A 17370-nucleotide genomic window follows, 5' to 3' on the forward strand; every position below is an offset into this window, starting at 1 on the left:
TTTTAACAACTGAACCAGTTCCAACCAACTCATACATGTCTCAGAACCTTAGCCAAGTAGCGCATCGAAGAATAAAACTAGAGAAATAATTTCAAAAACGTTTTGAGACCTAATAATTCTCTATTTCCTACCCATGCTGTAAATAAAACATGTGATTGTAATTTCTTCCTTTTGTTTTGATTTTCTGTTTTATATTTCGTCACCAGCATGGCAACCCATGAGGCCCATGTGAATTTTTTTTTAGTTTTGAATTAATTTGTTGTCTTTATTTTTAACCTATTTTAATTTATAAAGGGATTCTGTACATCTACAGGAATATATCTTTCCAACAGTATTTGTAGATTTTCCCTCTGATGCACACAAGCTGAGAAAAAAGGTTTTAAAGAAACATGCTTGCCTATTAATATATAGATATAGATAGATAACACAATAAAGCTCAATATAAGATCAACAATTTATTATATACAAAAATATATCACAATTCATTACAAAGTATATAGGTGATTAGATACAAAGTATAACAGAAGGGAAGTGCTGTATTCAGGCGATGGCTGGTCCATTATCCAAGTCCACGAGATTGCCAATGTTGGCCATGTTGTCGGGTGGAGGAGGGGGAGACCAACTGTGCCTCTTCTTGACCACATAAACTTTCTTGTTGGACAAACAGATCACGTAACTGAAGTTCTCATAGGTCACTGCAATAAAAAAATGAACATCAGATTAAATATGTTTCTTTGTGTTCATTATAAGTGATGTTATTAATCTATATAATTAATAAACCATATAAAACAGAGATGTACACTTGGGTGAGTTTATTTAAGCTGAATATGCAGGGTGAGTGTAGAATCAAGGCCCCACTAGAATAACAGGCCATGCTGCAGGATCCATGACGTCACACTAGTGGATAGATTCACTGCCATATCCCATAAGTAAATAAGCTGGCTGTTTACTTCTGGCAAACTTTAGTACAACTATCCACCACTGTGACGTAGTACAGGGTGTCCACAAAAAAACTGAAACATTTAAAAGGCAAATACTGATACCAAATTAGAGACTATGTTTAATAATTTATATTTGTATTTAAAGCTAAAATTCTCAAGTTTTATTAGAAACTTATTATAACCAACTCAATTTGAGCACCATTAGTGGCCCGGCATAAATCTAAGCGAGATTTTACCCCTTCCCAGGTTTTAATCAGGGGATATAAATGGTGACATTTATTGTGACATGTTTTCCTACAGTTGGATGAAATTAAGATGGAGAATGGCCTTGCTATTTTCAACAGGATGGAGCGCCACCACACTATAGTTTGCGTGGGCAAGAAGCGCTAGATACTCGTTTCGACGATCTGTGGATTGACACCTCCTAGGAGTCCAGATATGACTCCTCTGGACTTTTTCCTTTGAAGGCAGTAAAGAATTACATCTATTTGGTCCCGATTCTGGATCTGAATCAACTCCGGCAGAGAATAGTTGCACGTTTTGGTGCAAAATCCTTTGAAGTACTGACCAAAACCTGGGAAGAGGTCAAATTTCCCTTAGATTTATGCGGGGCCACTAATGGTGCTAATATCGAGCTATAGTAAGTTTCTAATAAAATTTGAGAATTTTATCTTTTAATACATGTATACAACATTACACATAGTCTCTTATTTGGTATCAGTATTTGCCATTTAAATGTTTCGGTTCTTTTGTGAACAACCTGTATTGCGCTGCCCACGCTGCAGCATGGCATTTTTTTCTAGTGGGGCCTTAGTTGAATGGAGTGAGATAACCAGTACGAAGATCAGCTGTTTATTTAGCTACGACTGAGCCCAGTTTCAACCACCAGACAAAGCTAAAATACCCCTGTCGCAGCAAACCTGCAGACTAAGCGAATTTCAACTTGTCTCATAAATTTTTAGTAAAATATTTCCAAAAATAAGACATATTTATTCCCAATTTAAATAACATTAGATTTAACAAGTGCTTAGGTTTGCTGCTACGGGGAAGGTAAAAAGTGTTTTAAGACCATACGTCAATAGTATAGGATGAAATAAATAAATTTGCCAAATTTGATCAATATACATCCATAAACAAGTAAACTACAACAGTTTTAATTTTCTCCATAAAAATAACATGGGAAATTTAAATTACACTATTTTTGAATTTTCTTCGCGACCGTTAGGCATACAAGAGCATTTCAATATACTAAATTATTTCTTTTTTTAAGCTCTACAAAACGGTTTAAAAATAAATTGCAAAAATTTTTGTTTTTAGGGTTAAAAATGAGAAAACCCCATTTTTACCCCATAAAACCCCCCATAAACCCCCGTTCCCATGGTCCGATTATGCTCGTTCGCGAACTCGTTTGAATAAACCTAGGTTTACACGTTTCTACCAAATTTAATCAAAATTGGATCATTTTTGCTTGAGTTATCGCGCTAACGGACACACACATATATATATATGAATTTGAACGGATGGTGTTTTTGGCCTCTAGGGACCTCAAAAGGAAAAAGTAAATCGGTCCCGGGTCCAGGTCTTACCATGAGTACTCCGGTAATAGCTTAGTCCCTATATGGGAAATTCGCTAAAAACCACTCATCAACACCCAGCCTGTTGATAGGTTTAATGGGTGATAGCATATATTTTTGAGCGGGACCGCGCCGAACTTGGACAACGACACACGCGGACAACGTTAAAGTTGGACAGATTAAGTTTCCAGGGTTGTCGTTTGCGTGCAACGTTACCCTTGGACACATTTGAACGTGTCCAGATTCGTCGTGTCGTGCAACGCCACCCCTGGACAACTTATAAATGTGTCCAGGTTCGTCGTTTGCGTGCAACGTTAAGCTTGGACACATTTGAATGTGTCCATGGTCGTCGTGTCGTGCAACGACGAATCTGGACATTTGTCTTAAGTCTCTTGTTTTGGGACCTGACTGTACATTCTACCTGTCAAAGTTCATTGTTTGGGATTTCGACCAAGGCCCCACTAGAAAAACACGCCATGCTGAAGGTTCATGTGTTCACTAGTGGATAGATTCACTGCAATATCCCATATGTTTTAGGTAATAAAGCTGGCTGTTTTCAGATTTTACGGTTACATTTTCGTACAACTATCCACCACTGTGACGTAGTGTTGCACATAGTCGGTATTTTTGCATACATAAAAGTAAACGAATATTTTCTGTTCCCTACGGACGGAAAAACTAACACTTGCTCGGAAAACAACACATGTGTGTAGTATAAGTCTACTTTTTAATCGGTGAATAGCAAGACAACTAAATCACTGAATGTTAATATTTCGTGCTTGGTGACTGGCGCATGTCTGGAACCGCCTTTAGGAAATTAGGATAAAGAAAATGCATCCCTCAGGCTTTTGTTTTGCGTTGTCCATGTTTGTCGCCAATCTTTCAGATCAGTTGAACTATACTTTTTCTGTTTTCATAGCTTAGTATTATTTTTAATTTTCCGGAAATTATGGATTAAAAGAATGAAATAATCATGACAGTATTAATAAGATTACAAATACGTCTAACGTTGCCAATCGTAATATAGTTTCGGGCGACTATTTAAAAATATCTGTTTGGTTTTCAAGCCTCTTCATTTCACATAAAATTATTTTTGATTGGAATGTGTGTATAAAGAACAGACTTTCTTATTATTAGCATGTAAATATTGTATATGTTGTCCATACATAACTAATATGAAAAGTAGATTTCTATCTTCAAACGTGACTTAATAAAAAATAAATAGTAGTTCAGGTTTATTTAAAAAGTATCGGTGCTATTTGCACATTTTCACACATTTTGTGTGACTGCACAAAAACGAGTCATTCGTATTTCGTTCATCTCAAGTAATTGAAAACCATTGTAGGCCTAAATAAACTCGCATTATTGACACAGTAAAAATTACCAACATAAAAATTCTGCATTTAAAAATGGTATCATTACAGTATTATCATTTTTAAAGCTGCACCATATTATAGGCCTAAGAGTTGATGTTGTAACGGTTAATCACATATTTTTTAGTTTATTGGCCTATATTTAACATCGGATTTCCTCTACAAATTAGACGCATCATACAGTTTTGTGTTAGGCCAAAAAAGGTTACGTTCATTCAAAACTAATGAATTCCACTGATAATAAATCGACTGTCAAAAATAAGTATTTTTGTATACATAAAACTGCAAATAAACACTCCGAAGACTCTAAGATGTGATTTTCAGCTGTATAATGTATTTTCTAATGCTGATTTTAAGGACTTGCAAAAAAAATGTCATGGTCTTTACTTTATGCTCTTGAGTCTGGAGCATATTTATACAAGTGTTAAGAGGTTAGTTTTCTTACTGAATCTCATAAAAAATATGTCTAACGAAAATAAAACAATCATGTTTAAGGTAAACTAAACTATTAATCTGGAACTCTAGTTAACTTATAAAACATATACCTTGCTTTACGTGTAAATCATGTTTATTTAAAACTAGCTAAGTACCCGTTCTACGCACGGCGATAGTGTGGTCCTCACCATTGAACACTTTATCCAATTTGACATTTCCATTAACAAAAGTGCTCTTGACTTTTTCGTGAAACACTGAGTAATAAAGACATTAATGCGTCACAAACAGACATACACACGAAAATTCAGAATTTAATTAGTTAAGGAATTTGCTACAATTTAACCATAGCAAAGTACATATAAAATCAGTAAGCGCCGTCAATGAGTGGGAACCTAATTTGTGTAAGCTAGTGACGACGATGATTTAAAAAAATGTAAGTTTCCCAGCCCTAAACAGCACTGATTCAAGGTTTTTCCCGGTTATCAAAAATCAGGAACAATTTGATACACAAAGAATCTCCGGTTCCTGACCTGGATGATGCCAAGTTATTTAATTTCATTTGCGGTTACACGTTATTGCACTTGCGATTAATTAAATCCGTTATGTAAGGACAATTTTTTTTTTATGTCACTTTGTTTGGCTTTTATTTCAAAACGTGATTGAAATTGTTGCGGTATTTGTAAACAACATAATGTAAACATATCAGTGACAGCTATATTTTTTTTCAAAGTAGTGAGGCCATATTGTAATGGCTAAAGACACTCCTGCCAACCCCGTGAATATATAAAAATGATTTAAAGTAGTGAGGCTATATTTTATTGGCTAAAGACACTCATGCTAACCCCGTGAATACATTAAAATGATTTAAAGTAGTGAGGCTATATTTTATTGGCTTAAGACACTCATGCTAACCCCGTGAATACATTAAAATGATTTAAAGTAGTGAGGCTATATTTTATTGGCTAATGACACTCATGCTAACCCCGTGAATACATAAAAATGATTTAAAGTAGTGAGGCTATATTTTATTGGCTAAAGACACTCATGCTAACCCCGTGAATACATTAAAATGATTTGAATCTTGATTTTATGTACTCTCGTTTTTCCGGAGATGGCCGCGTAAAATGCCTTCTGGGCCGTGACAGACAGATAGAAATTTAGATAAGACTTGTTTCGGCTAGTTTAATGTATAACACGTAAAAGTAACCAAAAAAATATATAATTCAGAGAAAACTATAATTTTATTTATATCGATTTGTCAGTATTATTTTATCTGTGATCATCAGACGAATGTCTGTCCTCTCTACTATGTTTATTTAGTATATTGGCTCGATTGTAAAGGTATGGTATGATTAATAGTTTTATTTACTTTTACGTCATTTTGTAACCATCATGGCTACCCACAAGGTCAATGTTACAATTTAAAAAATTTGAGTTACTTTTACATTATATAGGCATTATTAGAAATTGAGATAGAAAATTCTAATAACCAAAAAGCTTTTAGTATTTTGTTAGCCATTTCATGACTGACACTTTTGTATGATGAGGTGGCTTTTGTATGATGGTTATACTAGAGATGGCTATGGGTGGCCACTTGGCAATGGTAGGTTTAAACTACTAGGTGGCGTTTGCAGAAGCATCCACAAAATTGAGCGGAATCATCAAGGGTTCATAATATATTGTTTTTGTCATACTACATAAAACAGTCGTTTTTAATGCATGCGTTGCGGGTCTTAAGTAGCATTTTTACTCTTTAGGGAGTAAGAATCATTTTTAGGCCTCTATGGAGTAAAAATCAGCTGTTGTCAACTCAGTTGTAAATTTCTATCGTAAACGATTGCATATATCGAAAATATCAATATGTATCGATTCGTGCTTCGTAACCATTTTAACCTACAGTCTACAGTCTCTTCCCATAACATTTTAGCATTGCAGATACATTAATCAATTCCCACACTCAACACTGCTCACCTTTATTACTTCCTTCACCACCCCCTACGTCCGTGCTGTATCCGTGATTCGCAACGAGAGAGAATATGTTCCATAGATATACTGGATGAAAAGAACCAACGAATAAATGAACAAAATTTCAATAGATCAGCAGCCTGATCATTTTCAAATTACTGTTTGTATAAATTTATACGATATAATGAAATAAATTACGTTATGCATTTGAAAATTCCAATATTAAGTGTATTCATAAGAATAACGTAGAAACTTTTAAGGCAGGCAGGGCAGAGCCCTAGGAGAGTACTCTTATGGAGAATAAGTGAACTGTTGTTGTTTGCTTGTTTTTAAACAAAATATGATCAAATTTGGAAAATGTATTTATTTATACTATACTGTCAACATTGAACTATAAAAACACCTTACAGCCTTCCCTGTAGCAACATACACAAAAACTCGTTAAACTAATGTTATAGTAATAGGGAATAAATATTTCATTTTTAAGGAGATATTTTATTGACAACACAGTCACACTAAAGTAAAGTAGCTTTTAGTCTGCAGGTTCGTTGTGGCGGGTGTAGTTATAGTTCCGTAACGGTTTTGCAAAGTATTACCCGTAGTGGATTCACTAACGATCTCAAATACACGCCTGATATGTTGTCATTGTGTATCACCGCTATTTTGCTGCTTTGTTCAAATAATCCTCAAACGAATCAGTTTTATTATTCAACCTATGTAGGTACGATATGTGATCGTAGGACTGCATCGTAAGACTGATCGTATTGACTGCACATTGTGAAACAGGTTTAGTCGAGCAGGATCCATTTACAAATACCGTAATTAAATAATCCATAACAATTTGACTGCTCTATTGCAGTTGTTTCGCCACGAAAACGTTAAAATCTAAGGCATCTGTTTGCTTCATTTTGTTAGTTTATCCATGTTAGAGGTTGACGACTGATACGTTCAATCATTGAAAAACCAAGGACAAACCCCCAGACAAAAACACTCCACATATTTCGTTTCTATAAACCATTAACAAAATTTGATTTCAGCCGCAGGTCCATATTGCAAATGTATGTTTTGAAGATTCAAATGTGCCAAAAACAATGGACAGCTAATTACTATTGAAGGGCACTAAAAATCACTTAAATATGGCAGTTTTAAAATGAGACTTAATTAACTTTTCTACGACACTAAGCAACACGTATATTGAACAAAAGCTGTAGATTTGAACCGTCCGTTTGGGACACGGTGTATCCAGGTCCCGTAGGTTTTAATTTTTTATTAATATCCAGCAAACATTTACAACGACCAAATACACATGCAATTAAATTTCCGAATTTATAATGTACAATGTGTTTCGTGGACTATGAGTCACTACAACACGGTGTATTAGTAACAGTGTGTTAGAAAGAAGCCTTGTAACAATAAGGCGTATTCACGGCATTTCTGTTTTAGGAAGCTCATTCAGAGTTTACCAACCGAGCGAGACTGAGAATTTGATGAGCCTGGTGTACAGTCTATTCAAAAACTAAAAGTGTCCAGGTTCGTCGTTTGCGTGCAACGTTACCCTTGGACACTTTTGAATGTGTCCAGTTTCGTCGTGTCGTGCAACGCCACCCCTGGACAACTTAAAAACTTGTCCAGGTTCGTCGTTTGCATGCAACGTTAAACTTGGACACATTTGAATGTGTCCAAGGGTAACGTTGCACGCAAACGACAACCCTGGACAACTTGAAAACTTGTCCAGGTTCGTCGTTTGCATGCAACGTTAAACTTGGACACATTTGAATGTGTCCATATTCGTCGTGTCGTGCAACGCCACCCCTGGACAACTTATAAATGTGTCCAGGCTCGTCGTTTGCGTGCAACGTTAAGCTTGGACACATTTGAATGTGTCCATGTTCGTCGTTGTCTGCTTTTATCGTTGTCTGATGGAGGCGGTGTCTGCTTTTAACGTAGTCCGCGTTTAACGTTGTCCAACTTCGACATCGTCCCTTTTTGAGCTAAGCTCTTATACGTCGACTCTTATGCATTTCGTAATACGCAAACTCCTCCTAGACGGCTGAATCAATTGTTTTCAAATTTTGCATGGTGATAAAGACCATATTGGTGAGTGCCAACATCTATATGGCGTTAAAAAAGTCTCTCAGGAATCCGCCCCACTGGTAGTCAAAGTTTCAATGTAATCCTTATGGAAGCAGTATTTGACACATAAACAAAGACATATGATCAGCTGTTGACTTTTGAATGCAGTAGATAAAGAAATAGCTGATAGCATTATTCCACAGATATTGGAACAGAAACGGTATGGATCATAAATATAATCAAATGACGACACTAGCTTGAGGTCCGTGACGTAGGAAGTGATGAAGTAGTAAAGGTAAGCAGTCTGGAGTGTGGAAACTGTTTATGACGATTAGATTTAGGTATCTGCATCATTAAAATTCTATAGGAAGGGAGGAAAACGGGTCCGCGACGTAGGAAGTGGTGGAGGAAGTAGTCAAGGCGAGCTGTCTGGAGTGTGGGAACGGTTTATGACGATTAGATTAAGATATTTGCAATCCTATGATGCTATGGAAAGGGAGGTAAACAGGTCCGTGACGTAGGAAGTGGTGAAGGAAGTAGTAAAGGCAAACTGTTTGAGACGATTAGATTAAGGTATCTACAATCTTAAAAAGTTCAAATGCTATGGGAAGGGAGGGAAACAGGTCCGGGGCGTAGGAAGTGGTGAATGAAGTAGTCAAGGCGAGCTGTCCGGAGTGTGGGAACTGTTTATGACGATTAGATTAAGGTATCTGCAATCCTAAAATGCTATGGGAAGGGAGGGAAACAGGTCCGAGACGTAGGAAGCGGTGAAGAAAGTAGTAAGGCTAGCAGTGCTGAGTGTGGGAACTGTCTTGGCAATTAAATTAATTTATCTGCAATCCTAAAATGCTCAGGTCCACGACGTAGGGGGTGGTGAAGGAAGTAGTAAGGTGAGCAGTTTTGAGTGTGGGAATGGATTAATGTATCTGCAATGCTAAAATGCTATGTGAAGAGACTGTAGACTGTAGGTTAAAATGATTACCAAGCATGAATCCATACATATTTCGATACATGCAATCGTTTACAATATAAATTTACAACTGAGTTGACAACAGCTGATTTTTACTCCATAGCGGCTAAAAACGATTTTTACTCCCTAAAGAGTAAAAATGCTACATTAGACCCGCAATGCATGCATTAAAAACGATTGTTTTTACTGCAGTAGGACAAAAACGATATAATATGAACCCTTGATCACTCCGCTCAATTTTGTGGATGCCTCTGAAAATGCCACCTAGTTTATCATCCTTACACTAAGACAGCACAGTTGAGATTACGTTAAAGTGTTGATTACCTAATATTTTATCATGTTCCGTGAAGTTTTTTAAGTGACTCTTTTTGATCCGAGGTTTTACGATCGAGGCGAAGCCGAAGTTGGAAAATGAGCGAGGGTTAAAAGCTCACTTTTTGCCCGTGTGGTAAACTATATTTTTTGTCATATTGCATCATTAATTAACAAACAAAGCAAGAAAACAAAAATCATTTTTATGTAAAGATAACCTCTCAAAACGACTTCCAGTACAATATACCATCGATATGTCAAGCAATCGAAAAGTATAGGCTAAAACCTTACCTAACAAATCAATCGATGAATAAGTTCGATCGATACGATTTCCACAATCAAAATTTACAACTGTTTACAAACAGCTGATTTTTACTCCCTAGAGAGTAAAAATGCTAATTCAGATCCGAAACGCATGTATTAAAAACGGCTATTTTTGCTGCATTATGACGAATCTGTACATTACTTATGTTATGTACTATCCACATTCTGAAACAACATGTAGTAGTAGCCTATGCTGACTACGGTAGCAGTAGCTTGCAGTACTAGACTTTCTATTGTTCTGTTCTTTACGTGATTAATTGCTGTACGTACAGTGTTGTGTAATTTTTATTTTGCTTGAGTAAGAGTGATTTTAAACGTTAGGTACCGTTTTATTACTGAACCAAGGTTAGTGACTTAACATATCACGATTGTGCAATACTACCTATTATTTGTATTTAGATTATGTAAAATGCAAATAAATTATCACATTAACGTCCATTTTATACAGTATTAGTTGTTTTATGGGTATGTAATATATGTTTATGCCATGTTGGATTAACCGTGGTTTTCAGTTATCCGTGGTCCCCCCCCCTCCATTACCCTGGATAATTTTGTATGGTCGCCATTTCATTGGAAAGTATTTAAGTATTATTAAAGTAGGGTATTGAGCTTATACAACATCCGGTTAGTCTGGCCGTTTTGTAGTCCGGTCCTGAGGTGGCCGAACTAGAGGGAGCCTACTGTAGTTTTTGGGGACGTCGGTTTAACAGGAAAAAAACTTTATCCGGACTGGCCTTGATCCCGAGGAGTACGGATAAGAGGGAGTCTACTTTAATTGAAATTTTTATATTAAATACAAGAAAAAACACAAGACCATTTATACAACATGATTAACAAAATGAAGCTAGGGTTGCTTTCAGACAGGTGAAAGCCAGTTGAGCGGAACAAACGTGATTTGATATTTGTATAAGTAACTAAATGTAAAAAAGTCAATAGATGTACTAATGCTGGCTAACACCTGTCAAATTCAACCAGGACGTGATTGAGCCATGCAAACGAGATCAGATAGTAAAAATAAAAGTAAGCCTACCGTTATAGGATCGACCGGCAGACACAGAGGTAATTTAACCTTTTATTGATTGTCATACCGATCCGGAACAACAAAAAACAACATAAAATGAAGCTATGTATAATAGTTTGGCCAGCATATCTTAAAATATGCAAACCAACTGCTGTTCTTTATATAAGAAGGTTTCAACTGAATATTATAAGATCCCCGTGCGTAGAACGGGTACACAGCTAGTATTAAATACAAGAAAAAACACAAGACCGTAGGTTACATTGTGGTTATAGTGTTTTTTCAAAAGGGATAGAGTTTAGGTCACAACATTTTTGACCCGACTCAAAGTAAAAAGTCAGGTCCGTAGACAAGTTTGTTATTAAAAAATCTTAGAAATTATCCACGGATAGACTTCAGAAAACACCATTATTCTAACGTAGGTATTAGCCATTTTGGTATTACACAGAAGTGGGCAAAACTATAGACATCCCAAGAACAAAACAACCTGCGCAGAAACAAAAAGATCACGTGGTTCGCGCTGGTATGTGTGGCGTTCCCTTCAAACCTGCACGGCTCGAAATGGCCCAGGGTTCTTTTGTTTCTGGGATGTCTATAGAGCTTTCATCTTGGTATACTTTTCGTGAGTACTGATCTAGCTAATTGGTTTGACTAAAAAAAATAAATCTTGAAACTGTTCAGTCTCATTTGATGATGTTTTCAGTTAAATAAGTTGTTGTTTTATAATAACCTGAGATTTTCTTGTACCCTTCTTCATCTGGTTGAATGTTGTCTGCAAGGGAGATAAGGCCAGTCACCACGTCTGCGACATGTTCGTTGTTTTCCAATTCACCTCCCGACTAAAAAAAAAATACATTACAATAATAAAACATAACTAAGATTTTCTGTTACAATCTGCTTTGAAACTGATAGTTGAGTTGTAAAAATAGATTTGCCAAGCTGTTCTAAGAACTTATATAAAACAAGGTCAAAAAGCACCTTTCTACAAGTTAAATGTGTTTAAAAACTGTTATGAAAGAACTATCTATAAATTTCCATTATTGCATAGACAATATAAGATCACATCCACAAAAAATAAGGAACACAATAGGTGATCAGCTACATACTTAAGGATTCTGATCACTCTCAAGTTTCTGGATACATCACGTGATATAAGCATTTAAATGTTATCGTAGGATTTTTATAAAACGCAAGACAACAAAGTCCTGTGCCATGTGGTAAGGAACACTGTTTAATCAAAACTAGGACCTAGGCCTGAGGTTTCATAAATCTCACAAAACAATCAAAGTACCTTGATCTAATCTGGCTGGGGCAGGCCGAAGCCACACAAATTTCATTCAAATTTGTTGAATTATTGTTCATCCCGTTGAGTTGTTTTATTGAGAAACCTTAAATATCCAAGCACTTGATAGATACATGTAATCTGCCAATCAGCTCTTCCTCAAGAGGATGCACCTCTTACCAAGAGTTGTCCTTACCTCAGAGTCAAAGAGCAGCTGATCAGCTGTTTTCTCTGACCTACCGTATATCCTACAAAGTGCACCCTTTTAGAAACCCATACACGTTGCAGATGTTTTCTGAACTGACTGTTTCTGATTCTCAGTTCTACTGTTTATCTAATTCTTCACCTATCCAGCCTCAAATGTCCGTCACAACCAGCTTTGAAGGCATGTGAAGAGTGAACTTACTTACTCTTAGAAGGAGCACTACATCCCATCGTCTTTGGCGTGTTTCAATGGCCCATGACACAATGGAGGTGCAGGCATAGGTCTACTTATGTGAGATGCCACAGAAAAGTTGTGGACCAAACAGTGTTGAAGCCGAAGCAATAGCAGTTTTGTTACCGTCAATGCCTTAGTATCCAGGCACTCAACAAAGTGTACGATCATTTCTCCTACCCAATTCCAACATGGAAGCAAAGCTAACACACAAGCTTAGAGTTTTATAAATTTGTCCAAGTTAAGATATTTCTAAGTTGCTTGACTGTCAGTATACGTACTAATTATTTTGTCTCTGATCTTACTAAGATTTTCTGGAGTGCAAACCAAAATGGCGGTTACCTCCGGTTGGAATACTGTTGCGTGCGCTCCCATAGAAGGCTGAAGCCAGTCCCTTCCAGTTTCCATAGCACACCTGCACCAGTACCCCTAGTCTTATCTTAGAACCATCAGTATAGCATTCTTCATCACTTGCGATGACGCACCCAACAATTCTTCCCTAGTTGGAATATATACAAAGAAGCTTCTTTGGCTTGCCAAAGAAGTAGGCCTACCTTTTTTTGAACACGGCATGTTGAACACTTCATTAGGTACCACCTAAACCATTTTAGAATTACCCCCGATAATGCCTGATGTTAGACTGCCTTCTCACGAGGTCACAGCCACCTGTCAGCCACTATAGTCGTAAAATAACATTGAGACTAGCGGGTTGGAGCTACCCACCTTGGTGGCAGCAACCCGGTCGCAAAAGAATTGCGTTTCACGTCGGTGGCTGCCACTATGCACACTCGGGATGCGCCGCACAGCTTGTTTTGTTGTTTGACTGCCTTCCATGTACATGCGTCTGCCACAGATGTCCACTTGTGAAGCCGAACACAAACCTGTGATACTCTCTTAATTTGCAGAGCTGTTTGTTTTATTTGTCAAAGTTACTTATAGCTTTACTTTAAGCTTGGTTTACTTTTATTGCTTGTTACCGGTATGAATGAATAGGGTGTTCCAAAATCAAATACATTTTTTTTATAGGGAAAGTTTTTTTTTTAGCAGCAGATCTACCCTACTGAATGTATTGGCAAAAACCAAAGAAGAAAGGAAGAGACACTCGATTCAATCTTGACAAAAGAATCATATTACATGAAACATACTTTTTGAGAAGATCGCAGCCACTACATGTGAAGGCTGAAGGGACAAGGGCTGTGACTTGGTAACTATGGATAGGTAGTTAGCAGGTCAAATGAACAGTCAAGAGCTGCTCCGGACAGCTATTTATGACCCTTGTAAAATAAGACCAATAAGTCAATCTGCAATCCCGCTAAACCTTTAACCGCAGCAGCAGATTTCATCGTAGGCCACCATATAAGCAAACTATATGTCATGGTAGGTTGGACTACCGATGTGTACCACCAGTACAGGAGTCTAGGCTGCAGCCCCCATGTTCCGTCCACCAGTCGCCTGCATACCATGAGGGACTGCTTACCTCTACCTCGGTCAATGTCTTTTTGAAGATGCGGTCAACCAATTATTATGTGATCCGCCTAATATAACTCCAAGATACCTCATTCTGCAGCGTAATTTCCGTGCCTTGATCCCTTAGTTGGCCAATCCCTTCCAGTCTCCTCAATTTTGTGAATTAAAATACTTGTTTTTAAAATGTTTAAAAATCTTTTTTTTTAGCTTTATAATTTTTTTCTGGGTTGATAGTGTAGCTTTTATTGTGCTTTTTTGTGTTACGGTACTGATAAAGTTGGTAGACTCGTTTTTGCTGTTGGTCTGACATACAGTTTATGAGTGTAAGTTGATTTGTTGAAACTTACCGCAATAACCGCTCCATCTTCATTTAAAACCAAGTAACCAATTTGATCCTGTATTCTTTCAAGGGACATCATGATCAAAAGGAGACTTGGACCTTACTCTGCAAAAATATATTAACCATTTTAACTTATCAATTGATTAACATACAATACACCCATAATATAAATAGCCTCATCAAACTTAGGCTATTGTGTAGCAATGCACACCATGAAGATGTTTATTAGTATGCCAAGCTCAGGTTGGCTGTACTCCGGTTTCGGTGAGTTTAATCATTGACTATATAACACTACTAAATTATAGGCCTATAAATATTTGAAAATAGCCACTTTGTTCTAAATTTTATGAGGATTACAAATATATAATAATATAAGGAAGTAGATTTGCAAATAAATAAGTTATGGGCAAAAAACAGATTTCAGTACATAGCGTTTAGCTAAGAATGCATAGCCTAACCATAGCTAGGAATCTGGCTGATAATTTACCTACATCAATATCACTACCTACTTCTTCAGGATCATCAACCAGCCCTTCAAAATCACTTAAATCTTCTTATAATGCACCATGTATATCACTACTTTTGATTTTTAACACTAAAACAATGATAAACGTAATAAAACACATCAGTATCGGTCCGAGGGTAACCTAGCTGTTTACAAATACGCACGTCAGCTGTCTGCTACAATTACGATCGGCTCGGAGAACATAAAGCGCTTAGAGACAGACCTCTGGAGAAAGCTTAGAATCTAACGAAAAGAACGATACCATAGACTAACCAACACAAGTAGACTTCTCATCCCATTGTAAATTTTGAAGCACGTTTTTCGTGTCTAGTTCATGTACGTGACACATGGGCACTAGTGTCGACGAAACTTTGTTTCTATTATTTTAGGGTTAATTTCTTGATTTGTGCTTTACTGTTTGGTTATATAACTAGGGAACAGGTTATTGTTTATGATTAGATCGTATTATTTGGTTAAACGAGGTTTTAAATGGCTGTAATAACGGGAAACAAATTGTAAACAAAACACGACCTCTACAGAAAACCGTACAGAACTAACAATAAAATTGTCTTCAGCTGTTCCATAAGGATGAGAAATCTACTAAGGGAGTATGTTTTATCTATGACGATACCTAACTCGATCCAGTTCAATCCGATTCAGTCAGTCATAGAGCCTTCGCCGTAAATGATGTTCGTGCGTCGAAAAATCGACGCGTGACACTACACAAAGTGTGTCGTGCGTCGATTTTTTGACGAGTGACGCTCGGAGGGTTATACAATTTAATTGAGCGCGAACTTAATTTTTTTTTGAAAATTTTCCAAAATATTTTTTTTTCCTAAAAAATTTTTTTTTAACAAATGTTCCTTATGTTTTATATAGGCTATAATATTGAAGCCCATGATTTTCCTAACAAAATGGTATATAGAACAGTATAATTAACATTGTTTTTAAGCTTCTCAGATCCGTTTTAATAAAACCTTGCAAATGAGCTAAAAATAGGCAGACATTAAGGCCAAAACAAGGGACACTCGGAGGGTTAAGTTTACTTAGGCCTACCAGTAACTGTACTTTTTGGCTGCACTTTACTTTACATCCTACACTCATTCGAATGAAAATATCGATCGATATATCGATTGTTGGAAAAGCTATATTGTTTGGTTAATTAGGTAAGGTTAACCAAACCTAACTAACCAAGCGATATATCGAATGAAACAATCGAACAATCGATAGTTGAAGGGCGTAAAGTGCAGCCTACTTTTTTAACATTCTGACTATCCTGAGCATTGGGCTGATTGTAAGTTACTAAGTAACTTAGGCTTAGCCAAATGTGGGCAGTCTTAAGTGTTGGCTAAACCTAAGCTTAGTCTAACTTTTATTTGGACTTTCACAACAAACTCAAAAACTTAACTTAGGGTAAGTTAGGCCTAGGCCTAAGTCAAATTATAAACTAAGTGCATAAACGGTAATACATTTTACTAATAAAGTTAATTCTGGGATTCCACGTAAGCAATTAACTCAATTAACTTACCGAAATTAAGATTAATAGATTAAGTTAGATGACTTCCCTAAACAAACCTAACCTCTGTTCTGTTCCTGCCTGTCACTTTCCATCCATTCCAATTCAACTCAATCCAGTTCAAGTCAATGTCATGTCAGTGTCAGTCAGTCAGTCTAGCCTCCACTCCAGTCTCGCCTCAGTCCAATCCATCTAATCCTCCGATCCAATCTATCCAATGATAAATTCAGCTGATTCACCATTCACTAAAAAAGGAGTAATCCAGTAATCAGTGTTTGTTTAGTACCTGCAATAGCGTTAAGAGAGCAGCACTGACCATACCGCTACACTTGGCGCCCCTGTCAGTGATTGTCGGAACTACCAGCACCGATATGACGTGATAACGTAAATAATGTTTGGGATTAAATAATGTTTTGAAGCTATTTAAGTTGTAAGTGCAATAATTTTAACTTGACAAAATTATTTCATTTAATTTAGAAATAAATAATTAAAGTAAAATTACGAATCAAAATTATTTAGCATGAAGTTTAAATAGCACATATTTTCATTGGTACCTCGACTGGGAGTCGTGGCGTACTCCTGTAATCCAGCTACTTGGAAGTCGGGTGTTGTGGATGGTTTGAGGCGGGGGGTTCTGGACTTAGTCATCCCATGTTGACTGGACGTCCGCACTAAGCTCGCCATCAACATGGGTACCCGGGAGGAGTCCTGGGTGTCCAGGTTGGCTAAGGAGGGGCGAACCGGGCCAGGGGGGAAACTCAGCAGCCAAAAGTCCCCGTGGTGAGCAGTAGTGGGATAGCGACCGGGAGTGGGAACTGGGTTTCAGCCTCGCCAATACA

General features: G+C 37.0%; 1 protein-coding gene across 2 annotated transcripts; it reads right to left on the reverse strand.

The window, feature by feature from the left end:
- Positions 1–442: 442 nt before the first annotated feature.
- On the reverse strand, positions 443–16687 carry LOC128993288 (ragulator complex protein LAMTOR4-like). Of its 2 annotated transcripts, none has more exons than XM_054417081.1 (4): positions 16544–16687; positions 14518–14615; positions 11716–11824; positions 443–695 (listed from the first exon to the last, which is right to left on the reverse strand). In XM_054417081.1, the coding sequence occupies exons 2-4, from the start codon at positions 14587–14589 to the stop codon at positions 541–543; spliced, it is 336 nt and encodes a 111-aa protein (XP_054273056.1). In that variant the 5' UTR covers positions 14590–14615; positions 16544–16687; the 3' UTR covers positions 443–540. The 2 variants fall into 2 exon arrangements, with proteins under 2 accessions (XP_054273056.1, XP_054273057.1); XM_054417082.1 differs by having other exon boundaries at positions 16596–16618.
- Positions 16688–17370: the final 683 nt, after the last annotated feature.

Source organism: Macrosteles quadrilineatus, unplaced genomic scaffold, assembly GCF_028750875.1.
Source record: "Macrosteles quadrilineatus isolate MER2022 unplaced genomic scaffold, UCM_ALF_1.0 Scaffold_4__1_contigs__length_99947679, whole genome shotgun sequence".
NCBI classification, from domain to species: Eukaryota; Metazoa; Arthropoda; class Insecta; order Hemiptera; family Cicadellidae; genus Macrosteles; species Macrosteles quadrilineatus.